At 34.7% G+C, this 21,738-nt stretch overlaps 2 protein-coding genes across 6 annotated transcripts in view; one reads left to right on the plus strand and one right to left on the minus strand.

Annotated features, from left to right (window-relative positions):
* Positions 1-21,738, plus strand: part of LOC149803970 (integrator complex subunit 13-like) — a 281,070-nt gene that overhangs the window by 123,688 nt on the left and 135,644 nt on the right. The window lies entirely within an intron of this gene.
* LOC149803972 (FMRFamide-activated amiloride-sensitive sodium channel-like) overlaps positions 1-21,738 on the minus strand; it is a 61,040-nt gene that overhangs the window by 37,922 nt on the left and 1,380 nt on the right. Inside the window, exon 1 of one of the 3 annotated variants that reach the window (XM_089953812.1) lies at positions 8,746-9,007. The exons of 1 other annotated variant lie outside the window; for it this stretch is intronic. In XM_089953812.1, coding sequence (XP_089809938.1) covers positions 8,746-8,834 — 89 coding nt within the window. In that variant the 5' untranslated portion in view covers positions 8,835-9,007. Of the gene's footprint in view, positions 1-8,519; positions 8,620-8,745; positions 9,008-21,738 lie in introns of those variants that run through there. One more of the 3 variants, XM_089953816.1, reaches the window with a different exon arrangement.

Below are 21,738 nucleotides of genomic sequence, written 5' to 3' on the forward strand. Positions count from 1 at the left end.
CGTCAATATTAAACATTTCTCTGACTTCATAATGATTATTGTCTTCAGCTGTGTTATTAATACTGAACAGTTCTCTGACTTCATAATAATTACTGACTTAGCTGTGTCATTAATACTGAACAGTTCTCTGACTTCATAATGATTACTGTCTTCAGCTGTGTCATTAATACTGAACAGTTCTCTGACTTCATAATGATTACTGTCTTCAGCTGTGTCATTAATACTGAACAGTTCTCTGACTTCATAATGATTACTGTCTTCAGCTGTGTCATTAATACTGAACAGTTCTCTGACTTCATAATGATTACTGTCTTCAGCTGTGTCATCAATATTAAACAGTTCTCTGACTTCATAATGATTACTGTCTTCAGCTGTGTCATCAATATTAAACAGTTCTCTGACTTCATAATGATTACTGTCTTCAGCTGTGTCATTAATACTGAACAGTTCTCTGACTTCATAATAATTACTGTCTTCAGCTGTGTCATTAATACTGAACAGTTCTCTGACTTCATAATGATTACTGTCTTCAGCTGTGTCATTAATACTGAACAGTTCTCTGACTTCATAATGATTACTATCTTCAGCTGTGTCGTCAATATTAACAGTTCTCTGACTTCATAATGATTACTGTCTTTACATGGTGGTTGGAGCATTCGTCTCAGATGCAGCATGTCATGAGTTTGATCCACCGAAAGAGTCATACTAAAATCGTACTAACAGCTGCTTCACTAGGCACTTAGCATTAAGAAGTTAGTGTTAGGACTGGTCGGCCTGGTTTCAGGATTATGTGACTGGGTGGGACATGATGCTACATATCTGCGTCATGATGCCTCATTGCTAAACATCAGTATAAACTGCTACACTGCAGACATCATAGTGATATGACTGAAGAATTGTCAAAGCTATATTAAAAATCCAAATCGCAAATCGCTGTCTTTAGATGTGTCATCAATATTAAATGGTTCTCTGACATAATGCTGACAACTGTCTTCATGTGTCATCATGCTGACAACTGTTTTCATGTGTCATCATGCTGATTACTGTTTTCTTGTGTCATCAGTATAAAAGAGTTCTCAGACTTCTTTCTGATTACTGGAGATCATACTTTGTATCAAGCATAGAGTGGACTCTTGTATTGTCAGTTCTCCTCAAAGAAATTCATTGTTTGGGTCAAAATTAGTCACATGTAAAATAAATGTCATGTATATTATACAGATACTTATTAATCAATTTATGATCTGGCGTCTTTGTGAATAAATGTAGATGTATAAAAAAAAGTTTTCCAGGAAAGTTACATAATGCATTTATAAGAAATAATCATAGGTTTCCTGTAGAAAAGTGACATTGAAAAGGAATACCTTGACATGACAAGAATGTGTATGATGCATAGTGGAGAGATTAGTGATTAATTTGATTATTTGCTCAAATGTAATTTTTTTTTGACAACACAAGTGTCATTTAAATAAATAATTCTGTACCAGACTATAGATGATAAAATTTATAATGCTTTTGATTATGAAAAATATTGGTCGACTGAAAAGTGTTTGTAGCTTTGTGCATATTCTAATAATTCTAATCCTTATTAACCCTTCCATGTTCATCCTTCAACATTTGTATATTCTGCTAAGTACTTGTTAGTCCTTGTTAATCCTTCTGTGTTCATCCTTTAACATTTGTATATTCTACTAATTGCTTGTTAGTCCTTTATTAATCCTTCCACGTTCATCCTTTAACATTTTTACAACTACCAGTACACAGGTGTATAATGTAAAAGCTTGTTTTTTATCATATGTAAATAAATAGAACTACAATCTTTTTGTACTGGTAGCTTTTTTCATGGAATTCATCATGGACCAAGCATCTCTAATTAGGTTCATTAGAAGAAGAAAAAAATGTGCGTAAGTTATCAAAGTAAGAACACAAGTTATCTTAGCAAACAACTGCCACATTGCTTTCGAGGAATTTAATGCCCAGACTTTAAACACTGTATCAAGGTTAGAATGCAGCCAAGAGGTATTAAACAAATTGACTGAACCTTGTAAGCTTCCAATTATATGTACCGTAAAACCTGTCTTGAATGACCACTGCTACCTGTCTTGGGTGACCAAAATTCTCCATGCATTGATTTATTCATTATATAGTGTTATGACCTGTCATGAGAGACCATCTATGTTGAGAGACCATTATTATTTGGCGGAAGGGATGGTCTTTCAAGACATGTTCTACTGTACTATAAATCTGAGCTGGATGTTGACTTGTACATCAAAATTGGATTGGAGCATATAAATACAGTGTTTATCTACATTAAAGCACTTTTATGACTTAGGCCAGTTGACATACAAACATCCCCACAAATAAACAAATAGTTCCTTGATCTGACAAAGAATTTTATATTGTAATGCTTGGTCATGTGTTAGATGATTTTAGATACAGACTTTTACCCAATCGTTACGTCAAGCATCCAGGTTACAAAAAGTTTTATTCATTGCTACGATTGAAAGTCCCACATATTGTTTGTAATATTGGAATATTTTTGTAATAGCAGAATAATTATAGTAGAAACGTACAAGGATACAGAACAAGTTTCCTTGCTCATTAGTAATTTCACATGCTCATAGTATAAATATCTTAAGAGTTCGAAATTTTTGGCAATATCACACTGCCCTCATCAGCGACTAATGTTGATCAGTATTTGACAATATCGCACTGCCTTCATCAGTCACTAGGTGGCCCCAAGTGGCCGAGTTTTCTAAAGCGCTCTCCATTATGGATCACTGCCATCTCACCTCTGTCTGCGTGGGCTTGAGTCTCGGATTCAGCTAATGTGGGTACGTGAGAAAGCTTGCCAGTAGCTTCTCGTGGGTCGGTGGTTCTTTCCAGGGTTTTCCCAGGTTCTTCCTCCACCATTAATACTGGCCGCCATGTATAGCCTATCGTGTGATGAAAAATGGCGTTAAACCCTACATACAACAACAACTATCATCAGCAACTAACTTGATCAGTATTTGGCAATATGACACTTCCTTCATCAGTGACTAATGTTGATCAGTATTTGGCAATATGACACTGCCTTCATCAGCGACTAATGTTGATCAGTATTTGGCAATATGACACTGTCTTCATCAGCGACTAACGTTGATCAGTATTTGGCAATATCACACTGCCTTCATCAGCGACTAATGTTGATCAGTATTTGGCAATATGACACTGCCTTCATCAGTGACTAATGTTGATCAGTATTTGGCAATATCACACTGCCTTCATCAGCGACTAATGTTGATCAGTATTTGGCAATATCACACTGCCTTCATCAGAGACTATTGCTCTTCATGTGGTCAGCATTAGTCGCTGATGAAGGTAATGTGATATTGCTGAAACTTTCGAACTCTTAAAAAATTACTAATGATCATGAATTAGCTGGCAAGGAAGCAACCTTTTCATTTGTATGTTTCCTTGCAATATTGTGTCACATCAAGGAAGTAACCTTTTTAGTTGTATGTTTCGTTGCAATTTTTATCACATCAAGGAAGTAACCTTTTCAGTTGTATGTTTCCTTGCAATATTGTATCACATTGTAAATGTGTACCCTTGAAATGATGACAAATCAAGTATATATGTTATATATTATGGGTTGATGGCCTCAAGTTACTGGTTTGTAAATATTTGTACCTAACCTTTGAAATTTTATTAGATATTGTATCATCAAATGGAAATGGTGACTGGCAAAGCATAAGTACCCATGTTCCCTTGACTTATTAACTTGCTTTCAACAGTCCTGATTTGCAACTAAATGTTTGACCATGACACAGCTAGTAACCATCTTGAAAGTCTTGTTATAGCTACTTCTCCTGGATGGCTAGCCATATTGACATTTCACTTTGACCAGAAGATTTCTTGTGCTGTCTGCTTGGTACAAAGTGGAAATGGTATCATGGCACCCATTTTGAACATATTGTTGTCATTATGCCTCCATAATGAAAAGTCATATCAACCTGGGGTTTCTACTAAAATACTTCTTATGTCAGTTGTAAATGAAACTGGTACCAATTTGATATTCAGTATGTCCACAACATCAGCTAATTTGACAATCTTGTCATCGTTGAAGAATATCAGAGATGGTTTGAATACTCCACATTTTAAAGGAAGAAAGGGATTTGTCTTGAATTTCAGGAATTTTTCTTCAGCAGTAAACTCTTGTTAATCATAATATTATTAGATTCATGAAATTCTAAATTGATTGACATCAGCATGAAAGTCACTTTAAACTGGCACATACATATTCTTACATCCTCTGACAGGGGCCTCGAGTGGCCGAGTGGTCTAAAGTGCTCTCTGTCACGGATCACTGCCATGTCACCTTTGTCTGCATGGGTTTGAGTCTCAGGCTCGGCCAATGTGGATATGTGAGAAAGCTTGCCGGTAGCTTCTCGTGGGTCGGTGGTTCTTTCCAGGGTTTTCCCAGGTTCTTCCTCCACCATTAATACTGGCAGCCATGTATAGCCTATCTTGTGCTGAAAAATGGCATTAAACCCTATAACAACAACAAGAACAACATCCTCTGACACAGAAAAGCAAAATCATAAAACAAATTATCAGAAGAATTTAATTTGCCGAGGCAATAAAGGATTTGAAATTCCCGAACAGTATGGTTTATAATTGAATATATCTTTAGTTCTAGAAAGAATTCTTTAGATTTGTGTTCATGAAGCTTGAAATGTGCATAATTTTGCCATGGTATCACAAAATCAATTGTTATTATATTGAAAAGCTGAATTATCTAGATCGGTATGTGAACATGGAATTCATATCAAACTTTATGTCCATAATGTACCTACATGTTTAGAAACATAATGTAAATGACTTCATTCTCCAGAAGGGGTTGAAACATGACTTTGAAATATGACTTTGAAACATGACTTTGAAACATGACTTTGGACTGACTTTGAAACATGATTTTGGAACATGACTTTGAAACATGACTTTTGGAACATGACTTTGAAACATGACTTTGAAACATGACTTTGGAACATGACTTTGAAACATGACTTTGAAACATGACTTTGGACTCAATAAGATATGATGTACTTTTCTGGCATTTTTAGCTCAGACAGTTGCCTAAAACAGCTTAATGGTAACAATAAATTTATGTTAAAACAGTTGTTATTTTATTACAAGGCCACCTCTTCTGCAGTGAAAGATAGTCTTATATGAAATTTTGCCCCTGGTGAATAGAACAGAATCATACAAAAAATGTACACACTGTTTTAATACAGGTTGATTGATTCTTCTCCTGCAATAAAGAAGTGATAGAATGTTGCATTAATAGTTGCAGACATGGTGGGAATTGCCTTTTTTCTTTCTTCTGTTTTTATTCATCCAATTAAAATCTTTTATTTCTCATTTATTGTAGATTTTAATCTTTATCAAGCTTAAATATATTTAAGAGAAGTGACATAAATATATTTAAGATAAGTGGCGTAAATATATTTAAGAGAAGTGACATAAATATATTTAAGATAAGTGGCATAAATATATTTAAGAGAAGTGACATAGGTATACTTAAGAGAAGTGACATAAATATATTTAAGAGAAGTGACATAAATATATTTAAGAGAAGTGACATAAATATATTTAAGAGAAGTGACATAAATATATTTAAGAGAAGTAACATAAATATATTTAAGAGAGGTGGCATAAATATATTTAAGAGAAGTGTCATAAATATATTTAAGAGAAGTGACATAAATATATTTAAGAGAGGTGGCATAAATATATTTAAGAGAAGTGGCATAGATATATTTAAGAGAAGTGACATAAATATATTTAAGAGAAGTGACATAAATATATTTAAGAGAAGTGACATAAATATATTTAAGAGAAGTGACATAAATATATTTAAGATAAGTAGCGTAAATATATTTAAGAGAAGTGGCATAGATATACTTAAGAGAAGTGATGCACTTTGGTGTAAAGTACTTCAGTAAGAATCCAAGATCATTTAATTTTGGATGGAATTTACCCACCCCATCTGTCACTCTATTTTTTCATAGATCATTGCATCAATTCCTTCCATTGACTTGTTTTTCTTGTAATCTCTTGTGGTTTATTTGCTCCACAGCACAAGATTCATACAAATTTACAGTTTATCTTTGCACTTGCTGACCTTGTCAATCATTACCTCCTTCTTTTCTGACTATTAGTACCAGAGCATCAATGTACCATTGACCTTGACCTTGGTCACACTTAGATCTAATGATGGCCAACATAAGTGAGTGGCCTTGAATCTTGCTATTGAGGGGGAAAGAAAAGGAAATTGCCAGTTTAACTCATTCATTGTGTGTGGAATGTATCAGCATGGGAGCTTATTGGTTTATAATGAGCACTCAGTAGTCACACTGGGAATTGATGAATGCCCAGCTTGAGAGTATTTGAGGCACACTGATGCTGGAAGCACCAAATTTATAAGAATAGGAATCTGTAGATTTGTACAGGGATATTCTGAGGCTGGGTGAATTTTTTAAACTTGTAAAGAAATTTGAAATATAATTACCATATTTTATGTTTAAAACTGAAATCATTTTGCGAAGAATCCCTAAGTGACCTATTATGATATAATACTAGTGTGACTCCAATTCAGATTTAATACTCGCATGACTTCTATTCAGATTTCATACTAGTATGAAACCAATTCAGATTCTTTACTAGAATGGCTACTATTCAGATTCTGTACTAGAATGACTATTATTCATATTCTGTACTAGAATGACTATTATTCATATTCTGTACTAGAATGAATATTATTCATATTCAATGCTGTAATGACTACTGTTCAGATTCAATACTAGAATAACTACTATTCAGGTTATGTACTAGAATGAATACTATTCAGATTCTGTACTAGAATGACTATTATTCATATTCTATACTAGAATGACTATTATTCATATTCTATGCTAGAATGAATACTATTCAGATTCTGTACTAGAATGACTACTATTCAGATTCTGTGCTAGAATGAATACTATTCAGTATGTCTCCTATTGAGATTTGATACAAGTATGACTTCATTGTTGCTCCAAGTGCAATTTGAAGAAGACTTGCTTTGAGCATCAAGTGTTCCAATAACATTTTCAAATGGCCCATTGTTTTGCACCATTATTTGTTAGGACTTCATTTAGGCAAGTGACTCACTGGCTCAAGTTTTCGGGGTTTTTAGTTTAGAGAGTTTAGGTTTATGGTATTATGAACAGGTAGCTAGGTAATGACAGGTAATGAACAGTAGCTAGGTAATGACAGGTAATGAACAGGTAGCTAGGTAATGACAGGTAATGAACAGGTAGCTAGGTAATGACAGAATTTAACCAAATTTAACAGAAAGCATCTTCACATAGAGGTCTTTCATGTTATATAAATGATCCACTGCCAATGTGGCAACCATTATTAACAGAAAATTCTTTAAATGATTTTTCAGAAAACACTGTAAAATTTTACCTACTTTGAACAAAAGCAGGCTGGAATTAAGGGCTTTTAATCTTTTTTACAAATGGTGCTGATCTGCCATCAAAAATGGCTGTTATTACTAACAATGGAGAATCCTTTGGGTTTTTTTGTTTTTTTTTCTAAAACCTCTCAACCGAATTTGACCAAATTTGACCCTTAGCATCGTGGCATGAAGGTTATAAGAGGTTTTATACAAATCATGCTGAATCATCAAAATGTTCAAATGGCATCTTTGCAAAAACCACATCAATTTTACTAAAATTTGACAGTATCATTGCATGAATGGCTTTTAATGTTTTTCCAATATGATGCCAATCTGCAATCGATCCTTCGTACACTTCCATGGTTTTATCTAGCTTGACAGAAAAGGCAAAGTTGCTCCAGTTGCGTAAGATTGCTTTCCACAGCATAACTTTACAGTGCATTTCAGCATGTTCTAATCCACATTTAAATTGTTGAGACTTTGAATGAGTTGGATTTCCAGTGTTTCACATTAGTATTATATCCCTAGTGAAATTGCAGAAGGAGTGATATTGTTTTGCTGTTGTCCATCCGTATGTCTGCACATCTGTTCATCTATCACAAATCGATTTGAACACAATAGCACATTCAATTTCTTTTTACACAATTCTGAACTTCTTTGACTTATTATTCAAAAGCCAGTTAAATTGTTGTCAGCCTACTTTTATTCATATTTGGATGATCTAAATCAGTTTTCAGACCATAACAGCAAATTTTTCTACAGTTGATAAGTTTTTGAGATTTAGACAATTTTTTTTAGGGGGGGTCAGTAAAGGCTTATATGTGTTACAGACACAAATCTCATTTAGAAGAATTATGTCCCAACATAGTCACTACTCAGGGCAAATTTAGAGACTGGGGCCCTTTAAAATGAAACCATTACTGCAGCCTATAGTTTGATATCCAGTTCTGCTCTTTGGCCATGTCTCTTCATGTATGTAGCCATGATATGAAAAAGAAAACAGTGGAGTGTGACAGCAGGTATAGTACCATACCACAAAAGTCGATATCACCATCGTATGTCATTTGGACAACCTCAGGCTTTTCTGTACTAGCTTTAAGCTCAGCTGATGAAAACATATGGTCAAAATGTTTGAAAAAATCAGAGCCATTCAAACAGTAAAATTAACAAAGATAAATAGCTGCTGTTTTGGTGTCATTATCGTGCCTTGTTGTTTTCACAAAACCTTGCTTAATGCTAAATTTGAATCAAGAACTTACCTTGAAATGTGTTTTTCAAGATGGTGGCATCCAGTGTGATTCAAGTTTTTGGCTGTCATTTTACTATGACCAATATTTTGTGGAAACATATATAGCGCACCAAAGTCTCCAAACTAATAGCTATTTGTCTAGGCTGGTTACTTTGACTGGTTATGTCCGGCCAGCTCTGACTATTTCAAACACTTCAAGCAATTGTTGTGGTTGGTTGACACATACATTTGCAGCCAGAAATCCTCAGTTATTCCAGTATTTGACATGCTCATGATGTTGGGTTGTGAGATTGGGGCGTATATTGTCTTACAAATGGAGTGTGTGTTACACATGCTTTGAGTCACTGGTTTCTGGCATTCCTCTTCACATCGTTGTAATAAATTGTTAACATGATACTAGTGCTGATCATTCCGACACAACAACATTTCATCATTTATTGACTTGCCAGATGTCTTTCTTTCTATGTATATCAATCACTCCTTGTAAAACCCTTCATTGTAAACACAGTTCCTCTTATAAGGTGGATAGAGCCATGGATCCATTTCAGTATTTCTGTAGAATTTAATGTATTATATACTTCATTAAAAGGTTGTTTTTGTTGTTGTTGTTGTAGGGTTTAACACTATTTTTCAGCACATGATAGGCTATACATGGCAGCCAGTACAAATGGTGGAGGAAGAACCCTGGAAAGAACCACCGACCCATGAGAAGCTACTGGCAAGCTTTCTCACACTCACAATGGCTGAACCCAAGACTCAGACCGACACAGAGGTGAGATGGTGGTGATCCATGATGTTGAGTGCTTTAGACCACTCAGCCACTCAGGGCCCGTCATTAAAAGGTGGTCTTATTATATGATATACTCCATGGGTCTAATGGACAGTTTTGTAGGGTCGGTGGTTCTTTCCGGGGTTTTCCCGGGTTCTTCCTCCACCATTAATACTGGTCGCCATGTATAGCCTATCGTGTGCTGAAAAATGGCATTAAACCCTACAACAACAACAACAACAACGACAGTTTTGTAATAAAGTAGTACTGTATAATGTATTTCATCATAAGATGGTCACACTATAATGGTGACATACCCCATGGTACCAGCACTGTTATAATGAGGGAATACTGTATTATGTACATCATTATTAGATGGTCTCATTATAACAGTGATATACCACATTGTACCACTAGGCTGTTATATTGAGGGAGTACTGTATTATGTACTTCATCATAAGATGGTCTCCCTATAAGGGTGAATTACCTCATAGTACCACTAGGCTGTTATATTGAGAGAGTAGTGTATAATGTACTTCATCATAAGATGGTCTCCCTATAAGGGTGAATTACCCCATAGTACCACTAGGCTGTTATATTGAGAGAGTAGTGTATAATGTACTTCATCATAAGATGGTCTCCCTATAAGGGTGAATTACCCCATAGTACCACTAGGCTATTATATTGATGGAGTACTGTATAATGTACTTCATTATAAGATTATCTCACTATAAGGATGGTACCAGCGAACATAAATAAAACTTGGTAATAGGTTGAAAAATTTAGTTTTAACCTAGTTATGAGGCAAAATGACACTTGCTTAAAAGAATTACTTATATTCCTTCGACTGTAATAATTACTGCTCCAGTGGCCTAGTGGTTAGAGTTCCCCCCTTGGATGCAGGAGGTTGTGGGTTCAATCCTCAGCTGAGTCATACCAAAGACTTACAGAAAATGGTACTAACAGCTGCCTTGCTTGGTGCTCAGCATTAAGAGGTTAGTGTTAGGACTGCAGGTTGGCCTGGTGTCAGGATAATGTGACTGGGTGGGACATCATGCTGCATGTCTGCGGCATGATGCCCCAGTGCTAGACATCACTATAAACTGCCACACTGCAGTTGTCATAGCGATATGACTGAAAAATTGTTAAAGCTACGTTAAAAATCCAAATCACACACACACACTCGACTGTAATAAAAAATGTAACTTGTACATGTATCTCACTGCCTGTAAAAATATAACTTGTACCAGATACTGAAAGCATGTCAGAAATTTAGCATGATTTTTCTGAACAGCTGACCAAGCTTAAACTGAAATATTTGTTTTTCCTTAAGTCCAGATATTTACAAGTGTCACTTTACAGCTGGCCGTTTCTTTCCATATAATGGAGGTCTTATGATGCAGAGTGCTTTTACCTTTTTACTGTGTTTGTGGGCTGATATAATTGCATTAGGACATGCCATGCTGATATAATTGCATTAAGACTTGCAGTGCTGATATAATTACATTAAGACTTGCCATGCTGATATAATTACATTAAGACTTGCCATGCTGATATAATTGCATTAAGACTTGCCATGCTGATATAATTGCATTAAGACTTGCCATGCTGATATAATTGCATTAAGACTTGCCATGCTGATCAAACCATATTAGACCATCAGAACTTAAATTTGTTTGACACATGAATAAGGAAGGCTGCCAGATTTTTTTCTTCAGGTATAAATTGTGGGAAATCTATTTAGACAGAATTATTTGACTCATGTATTGGGTAATAATATAATTATTTGACTGACATTTTGGGTAATAACAGAATTATTTGACTGACGTTTTGGGTAATAACAGAATTATTTGACTGACATTTTGGGTAATAGTGTCCATCACTCCAGAATTATTTGACTGACATTTTGGGTAATAACAGAATTATTTTACTGACAATTTGGGTAATAGTGTCCATCACTCCAGAATTATTTGACTGACGTTTTGGGTAATAACAGAATTATTTGACTGACATTTTGGGTAATAGTGTCCATCACTCCAGAATTATTTGACTGACATTTTGGGTAATAACAGAATTATTTTACTGACAATTTGGGTAATAATAAAATTATTTGACTGACAGTTTGGGTAATAACAGAATTATTTGACTTATATATTGGGTAATAACAGGCAAGTAAAAGTGTCGATCACTCCAGAATTATTTGATTAACATTTTGGGTAATAACAGGCAAGCAATAGTGTCCATCACTCCAGAAAGTCAGTTTTTACTTGATTCAGGACAAACCCCAAATGTTATTATAAATCTGTTTAACTCATTAACCCCTGGAGGTTTTTGTTGTTTTTGCCTGAAATGCTAGTAGGAAACACATTTTGGGGACTATTTCTGAATAAATCCTAATACATCAACTTCAAAGAGATTTCCCATTAACCTAATTCCTAGTTGTGTTAGAAACATCATTTTTCATTGGCTGTTTAGCTTGTGCATGACCAGAAAGGTAAAAGTTGGAGTTCTTTTTTTCTTTTCTGTTTTTTTTTGCTTAATGGACCCATCATTTTCATGTTGAGATCCACTCTTTATTCCAAATACCCATCTTATCCTACTTTTTGCAAAGGTTCACCTGTCTCTGTGCAATGGAAACTGTTCTGCCTTAGATCTGAGGCCAAAAAGTCTAAAATCCTGGCACAAAATCAGATTCCGACCACGGGCGAATTTTGGGTGAAAAGAAAAATCAGGTCCAAAAAATTAGGGTTTTCCCTATGTATTTTGTAGTGCAACTGAAATGTCCAGATTATTAGGTATCATTGTAGAGCTACATATATCTACCTTTCTATAATACCACCCACTTTAGTATATCTTACATGACCTTGACGCTACAGAGTTCATCAGCAGGCTACTACCTCCTGCCACATAAACATGGTGCCAGGGGTTAATGAGTTACAGTTCTCAGATGGAAATGTAGGCTTTAAGTAACCATATTGGTATATGGTCACATGTAAATATATAAAATAAAGTTAAAGATTACAGAGAACAAGTCTATAGTTCAAAGACACTGTGGCCACATGAATAGTAAATATTTATTATTGTTCATTTTTTGATGTCAGTATTTATGAATTGTCTATCTGAAACAAATCCTAGATTACATTAGGGCTCTGCCAAAGGTTAACTTAGTATATGTCAAGAGTGCACCAATAATTCATCATTTAACTTAAAAACAAGGGCAGTAATTGGTACTTTAATACCAGTACATGTAGTACTTTAGTGTAAAAAGATAATATCAGAATCTGAGTATGTCATTCTCAGTAGTGAAACACCTACTAGTAGCTGTGAACAGTCATAGAGTCATACAGTTGTAATGAAAGGACATTTGTCATGGACATGTGAGGGTAAGATGATGTTTGTCATGGACATGTTAGATAACATGATGTTGGTCATCAACACATTAGATAACATGGTGTTGGTCATGGACACGTTAGATAACATGGTATTGGTCATGGACATGTTAGGATAACATGATGTTGGTCATGGACATGTGAGGGTAACATGGTGTTGGTCATGGACGTGTTAGATAACATGGTGTTGGTCATGGACATGTTAGATAACATGGTGTTGGTCATGGACATGTTAGATAACATGATGTTGGTCATGGACATGTTAGATAACATGATGTTGGTCATGGACATGTTAGATAACATGATGTTGGTCATGTACATGTTAGGATAACATGATGTTGGTCATGGACGTGTTAGGATAACATGATGTTGGTCATGGACATGTTAGGATAACATGATGTTGGTCATGGACATGTTTGATAACATGATGGACATGTTAGATAACATGGTGTTGGTCATGGACATGTTAGGATAACATGATGTTGGTCATGGACATGTGAGAGTAATATGATTTTGGTCATGGACATCTTAGGATAATATGTTTGATTTAGGGTAATATATGGAAATCTAAGGAGATGGATATTTTGTTAGGAGATACAACATAATTGTTTGAATTTCAACAGTTGTAATGATATTCCAAGAAATTGTTCGTAGCATCAGGGTAAATGCATGGTAGCATCATAAAATGCTTTTAAACTAACATGTTATCATCATAAAGTGAAAAGCATTATTGGGAAATATTTAAGAATATCAGCACTAGTAATTTGTGTATCAGTGGATTCTAAAGCATGAAGGCCCATGGGAGAACACTGCATTGCCCAATGGTATTCTAAAACAGGGGTATAATAATACATAATTTTTGCCCAGTGATGCATGAATGATGATGGTCAAAATGGTTTGAGAGTTGGTCTTAGCTTAGAAGAAGAAATATTTCAGAACCTAGCATAATTGCAGGTTCAAAACTCATACATCTGTGATGTGCTTTTCTCCATGGCCTCATAGATCAGTTTAGTTTCATGAAACCCAAAGGAGAAAAAGAACAACCCTTGGTTTGTATTGTTCAGCATGGCTGCTGTCATTTTGGGTTATCAATCCACTTTGTTCTACATTGACCCTCAGCATATTTGACTAATCTGAACAAGAACTTGGATGTATGTTAATTTTATGATGCATTTCTCTGATTTCTTTTATTGTAGTGATCGTATGAGTGGAAAAATATAGATTCTTGATGGGGAAAGACTAATGCATAGAGAACTGGGTAAAAGAAACTAACTCTGGTATCCCATTTGCCTATTGTAGGCAAAGAATATAAAAAAAGGTCAGCATGTCTCAGATGCATTTCTGCTAAAAACTGAAACATTTAGAAAGCTTTGCCAGATATTCAAGGGTCATGTTCATTTCCAAGAGACTTTCATTGATTTTCATTTGCAGTCAGTCTTCCATGGTATGCTGCTCAGTAGTTATTGACATTTTATAACAAAGATAATGATGTTGATTACTTAAACAAACACCTACAATAAATCAGATCTGAGATGGCATTAAAATCGACTGTCAAAAATGTTCACTGGATTTGAGAAAGTTGTTCTTTTTTCCATTGTTTTTCCTGGAAAATGAAAACCTCAGTTAGGAAACTTCTTTTTAGTAATGAAACAGATTATTTTGAAAGGCATGGGTATTTAAATGGCTGTTGAATCATTACCCTGTGAGAGTAATGATGCTTAAAAAATGACGATGACTTTATTATGCAGGGGAACTCCTCATTCTACAGGAGAACCCCTTAATATGCAGGGGAATCCCTCATCACACAGAATCCCTTATTAATTAGGTGAACCCCTATCACACTGAACCCTTTATTTTACAGGGAAAACCTTATCACACTGAACCCCATATTATACAGGGAAACTCAATCACACAGAACCCCTTATTATGGAACCCCTATCCTCAGAACCTCATATTATACAGGGGAACCCCTTATCATATATAACCCCTTTTCTTACAGGGTAACCCTGGCAGAACACACTGTTACAATATGCATTCATCACATTCTAACTATCGTATATACTCACTTAAGTTGAATCCAACTGCAAACTGCACAGACCCAGATCTGCCATAGCATAATATGCTGTCAGATCTAGCTCTCTGCAGTGTGTTAGGAGTAAACTGTAGAACAGACATAGACCACGATCTGCTGGTGCATTAAGCAACAACAGATGAGGGTCTTTGTTGATTGCAGTTGGGCTTGAAGTATAAGCAAGTGTTACAGTACATCATGTGGTATCCTGGAATATCTAAGAAATCTACGTTTATTTGAGTACTACTGCAGGGAACAATCACTACAACTGTATCATATTGTTTGTAATTTTTCATATATTTATTTTTATTATCAATGAAAATAATCACAACTGCACATAACTAGACAAAACATATTAATCATAATTGTCTGCTGATTCCATTGTACATGTATGTACCAGTACATTTATATAACTTTGCAACTATAAACCTGTATAATGTTAATAAGAATACAGAGTTCTCTGTATGAAAATTAGAGAAATGAAAATAATACACCCTTTTCACATTCTTTTTGCCATCATTCCCATCATCCTTCAGATGATGGTAAATTCTATGCAGTTTTTCACTAAAATTGGTAAAGCCATCAAACTTATTGAAGACCATTGAAAAATTATTACAAGAAACCAAATTCAGCAATGGCTTTAGCTTTTATAATTTACATTAATATTTTTTATTTTCCAAAAGAAAATAATAAAGATAGGGACTTATAAGATAACATGAAGAGAAAGGTCATAGACCAGAAGATCTTATGGGAAGGCCATTTGTCCATCAGCTGTCATCCATAAATCCATTAATACATTTGTCTGACATCCAATATGGCTGCCACTGCAGCCCTGTTAAATATCTTGTTATTGCTCCTCCACCTGAATGGCAAGTAATTTCTTTTCCTCTTAACATGAAGTTTTCACCAATAGATTTCATATGATATCTAGTTGTTCCTAAATGAAAATGGTACCAGTCACATGACCAATACAGCCGCATTGAAAACTGTTTTAAAACTCCTGTCACTACTCCCCCTGAATGGATGATCATTATCAAGGGGGTGGGGACACCATGTCCTAAATGAAAATAGTGCCAGTCCTATGGCTGCCGTAATGACTGTCTTAAAAAAATGTTGTCACATATTCACATTAAACAGATAATAGTTATAAATAGGACTTTACACCAAATATGTCTACTTTGTCCTGAATGAAAATGGTGCCTTGCTGTCTTCCAATATGTTAATCACAGTAGCTAATTTGAAAATTTTGTTATTGCTGAAGAGTGTCAGAAATAATCTGAAGGAAGAAATGATCTGTCTTGAATTTTTTTACCCAGTAGAGTGCCATTCTGTTGGAACCACTCTTGTTATTTTACCAATGGTATCTGTATTTCAGTGTATCGCTTGAGAGTTGGTGAAAATAAAATTAACCATTTATACTGAAGGTCAAGTTACCCATTTTTGGTTGCGGTGCTTAGATTAAAGCAAGCATAGGTAGCTTCCTCCAGGATTTGAACCAGATACTGGGTAGTGATTTTTAAATGTACCCATATGATGTAAATATGGCCATATAAAGTCAAGTCACAGGCCTGATGAGGCACACAGGATTTAGGCATATAAAGTCATGTCACAGGCCTGATGAGGCACACAGGATTAAGGCATATAAACTCAAGTCACAGGCCTGATGAGGCACACAGGATTAAGGCATATAAAGTCATGTCACAGGCCTGATGCAGCACACAGGATTAAGGCATATAAAGTCAAGTCACAGGCCTGATGCAGCACACAGGATTAAGGCATATAAAGTCAAGTCACAGGCCTGATGCAGCACACAGGATTAAGGCATATAAAGTCAAGTCACAGGCCTGATGCAGCACACAGGATTAAGGCATATAAGGTCAAGTCACAGGCCTGATGTGGCACACAGGATTAAGGCATATAAAGTCAAGTCACAGGCCTGATGCAGCACACAGGATTAAGACATATAAAGTCAAGCCACAGGCCTGATGCGGCACACAGGATTAAGGCATATAAAGTCAAGTCACAGGCCTGATGCGGCACACAGGATTAAGGCATATAAAGTCAAGCCACAGGCCTGATGCGGCACACAGGATTAAGGCATATAAAGTCAAGTCACAGGCCTGATGTGGCACACAGGATTAAGGCATATAAAGTCAAGTCACAGGCCTGATGCGGCACACAGGATTAAGGCATATAAAGTATACAGAGTTAAAAAATGCCGGATATATTACACAAACAAAAATTAAGTGCCTTTTGATCGTTTGAGTCTACTTTGTAATTTATGGTGATTTGTGGCTTGTTTGCAGTTTTCAAACCTTATGTGCATCTCAGGGTGTCTGACTCAATTTGAAAACACTAGAAGTCCTATTGAAATGAAAACACTAGAAGTCCTATTGAAATGAAAACACTAGAAGTCCTATTGAAATGAAAACACTTTAACTCCTGTGAAAAAATAACACTGAACTTATGGTTGGAATTGAAAATATAGCTCGTATTGAAATTGAAAATACTAGAACTCCTATTGAAATCAAAATCACTAGAACTCCTATTGAAATTGAAAATACTAAACTCCTATTGAAATTGAAAACACTAGAACTCCGATTGAAATTGAAAACACTAGAACTCCTATGAAAAAAACTCCTATTGAAATGGAACATCTGTTAATCTTTTATTTTACTCCTAATAAAAGTTAAATGTTGGCTTTTTGTACTTAGTTAATAAATGTTTTTGTTAGATCTTTCTGTTTCATTAATAGATTTTTGTTCTTTTCCTTCATTTGTGCATTCAAATATTTGATAATTGTTCATTTTGTATCTTTTTTGTACATTTCATTCATTTGTTTGTGGATTTATTTAACTCAAACTTTTTCCCCATTCTATTTATTTCTTCATTCATTAATACAATGTTTCACATAGGGGTGCTGGACTGAGAGTCTAAAAATCCCTTTGGGGTTAGAACTGGGGGTCTGGCAGTTTGAATTTAAAAAAACTTGGTGTCAGAACTGGGGGTCAAATTAAAAATTTGGTGGTCTCTGATACACAACTGAGGGTAAAGGAAAACACTATGATGTATTGATACCTAGTTTATTCATTCATTGAAACTATATGGCTGAACTGTGAAGTCACCAGGTTTTTTTTATATTATTAGCAGTTGAAATATGAATGAAAATGGAAAAATAAATCAGCCAAAAAAAACTAAATGTGGAGAGTAATGAAAATGATAAAAACTGTAAAAAGAAAAGAATTTTTAAAAAAGTTGGTGGGGTGGGGGATTTATTTAAAAATATGCATTGGGAATTAGGAGATCACAGACTGGTTTTCTTTTTCCTCCAAGTATGATACATACTCCTAGCCCAGTCCAACAGCAAACAACATAGACACTGATTTGCCATCACATTCTGTACTGGCAGCTCAGTGTCTGTGTTATTTGTTCTACTGATTACTCCAAACAGACTGTGTAGATACAGATCTGCCAGTGCATATTGTGGTGGCAGATCTGGGTCGGTGCAGTTTGCAGTTATATTTGATATATATTGAGTAGATATGGTAGTTTGTATGTAATAAAAATATATAAAAAATCATGGTCAGTTATATGTCGAGGAATAAATTACATAGATATTTGTTTCCAGGTTTGTCATTTTCTTGATCCCTGAAAGTATTTTTGCGAAAACATTTATTAACAGTAAATTCTTTTGAAAATTCAAGAAGTTTTTAATGAACATGTGATCTTTTAGGTTAGGAAGTTAAACAAGTCCATATAATTTTAATCATTTTTTTAAAAAAATTATTTTTTTATTTCTTGAACTCATAAAACATAACCTTAATTTTCTTCATGAAGAGTAATGGTGATTGATTCTTATGGATGTGATAAAATCAACATTGTACAATTCGTCATAACCACAATATCTATACCCATGAAACATGCTACAATGAATTTAAATTTTAGTGTTGCCATTAGGTCTTCCCCCTCCAATTCTGTAATGTTTGTAATTCAATAATTCACTTTTCTAATGTGCTAATTTTGGGCATCTTTTCTCTGCTGGGCCATTCTCACTTCTGCCTTAATTTGTTTGATCACTCTCTGGTGGTTTTTGAATTTCTTGTCAGTGCCTGAGTCACCACAACTAAGTGGTAATGTAAATGCACCATATTGGGGTTGATTTAGTCAACTTCTATCACATTGTGGTTGTCAACCTTCAAGCACTTCTCAAGGGCATCAATGATGTCAGAACGTTGTACAGTGGAATCTTTCAGGGAAAAACATGTAATGTAGGTAAGTGTATAGTTCACTAAATTAGCTTGTGTCATGTCTATTTTTATCATTGTAGATGATAAAATTTATTTTGTTTATCTGGTTTCTGAGCACAGGAATTAAAAAGATACAAGGTTAATTTCTAATTGTTGTAATTTAAAAAAGTAATGCTTCTGGCAGTATATAAACTGATATTTCTGATTTGTGTGGGTTCTTGTTGAATCACCATGTGTAACACTGCACTAGCAGCAGCTTGACTCCTCACTGTAAAGGCATACATTATCTCTTGATTAGAGGAGAGTAGCAGCAAAAGGGAGGTAATGTAAAAAGGGTCTGTTATATGAATTGATATTGTACAAATATGAGGCTACACAAAATTGCAGACAACCATATTGGTATTTAGCTCTGAATGGCTTTCTTTTCCAGAAGGACATGTAAGTCTATTTTCAGGATCACATCTGTGGCATATTTATGAGAGCCTGTTAATACTGTTTGTCAGTTAAATAAGTGTAATTTTGTTTTATGTCTTTCATAGCCTTTCATAATTCTGTTTTGTACAACAGACAATAATAATAATAATCCTATTTGCACTGTAATGTTTCCATTTATTGTTATTATCAGACAAGAAATAAAGAATGGAACCATTGGAGAGTTATATCTGGATAAAGTGTTTCTCTAGATCTGGTCAAGATTATTGATAACAAGCTGGAAAATTCTGTAAGAGAAATCAGATATGGGCTTAAGTGTGTAACAGTCTCAGACAATAAGAGAGTAATTGTTCATCTGCTTATAAAAAGAAGAACCAATTTTTCTGAAGAGTGACCAGATTTTCTTTCATCGTTGGATGGTTAATGACTCTGTGTATCATATGTAACCAAAATAGACATTTATCTTTGCACAGGCATTCAAAAGTTATGTTTCACATGAAGTATAAAAAGTGGGTCACATTGACTCACTTTTGGGATGATCCAGTTTTATGTTATGGATGCATGGCTTCATAGGTAATAACTATAAGAGAAAAAAAACTTATGTAACAAAGTAAAAGTGTTTCTTTATGCAAAATACAATGTTTAGATTAAGCATCATGGATGACAGAATGTAGGTCACATTGACCTTGTTTTGGCTTATTTATACAGCTTAGGATATGCACAATGCTCTTAAATAGTTTGTGTCATAACTTGTTTAGCAGCAAGAGATGAATAATGAACTATACCTGATATGTTTACATTTGGTAGACAGCTTCAATAAGACTGGGGAAAAAATGGTACTGACAGGAGCTAATTCCTTAAGGTAGGAACATTATGTTCTCATCATTACTGCACTTGAAATAATCAGGTAGCTTTTGTTTACTTCATGGAAACTCATTCTTGCACCATATCCTAGCTTATGCCAGACCACAGTGGCAAAATATGTGTATCCAGTGATCCCTCACTTTTAAGCCCCTCAGTATTTATCGTATTGTTGCTGAATTTGTTCACTTTAATTCAGTTTTTGTGGTACCCCTGAATGTCTAATTTTTGTTTTGTGTACTTTCATAATGTAGCCTTTAATTGTCAGAACATACCTCATTGTAAGGTAGCGTCACTTACAGAGACACTAATTGTCAGAACATACCTCATTGTAAGGTGGCATCACTTACAGAGATGCTAATTGTCAGAACATACCTCATTGTAAGGTAGCGTCACTTACAGAGACACTAATTATCAGAACATACCTCATTGTAAGGTGGCATCACTTACAGAGACACTAATTGTCAGAACATACCTCATTGTAAGGTGGCATCACTTACAGAGACACTAATTGTCAGAACATACCTCATTGTAAGGTGGCATCACTTACAGACACTAATTGTCAGAACATACCTCATTGTAAGGTTGCATCACTTACACATACTGTTATGACTCTCTGGTCTTTAAGTAACAGAAAAGAGCAAATCGAACAAGTTTTTTAAAATTCAACAAATAATTTATTTCCCTAAAATACAAAGTGAAATGTAAGAAAAAAAAAGGACTGACAATATTGAGAATTAGATCCCAAAAAATCATAGAATTTCTAGAAGAAGGTCTAATGATTCAATTTCTGAATAAACTTTAATGGTATTCTAAAATAAATCCAATGCTGGAAGTGTTGCTGTGCCTGTGATGGCCTGTGCCATAGTGATGTACCAACAGTCTTTTGTTGAATCACAATAATAATATCCAAGAATATATATTTCTTTTTTTGAATTCACTACAAAATAAAGGCTCCATTTCCAAGAATATTATTTGTGAACACTTTTTTTCCAGAGAAGAATAACTTGAATTAAATAATTTCCAGCTCTAATGAAAGACTGGACACAACAATAAGACAACTGATTCTGCACAGATATTATAGAATAAATGAATAATTTCTAGATAAGTAAGATTATATACCCTTCTAATTGGCTTCTGGTCACAATTAGCATTTTCCACAACAAAAAAGTCCTATTACTGAATAGAAAATTTCATTTTGGAATGATCTAAATGTTTACAAGATAAAATCTTT

The sequence above is a fragment of the Sinohyriopsis cumingii genome, chromosome 3 (assembly GCF_028554795.1).
Source record: "Sinohyriopsis cumingii isolate HCF-2022 chromosome 3, ASM2855479v2, whole genome shotgun sequence".
Lineage (NCBI taxonomy): Eukaryota > Metazoa > Mollusca > Bivalvia > Unionida > Unionidae > Sinohyriopsis > Sinohyriopsis cumingii.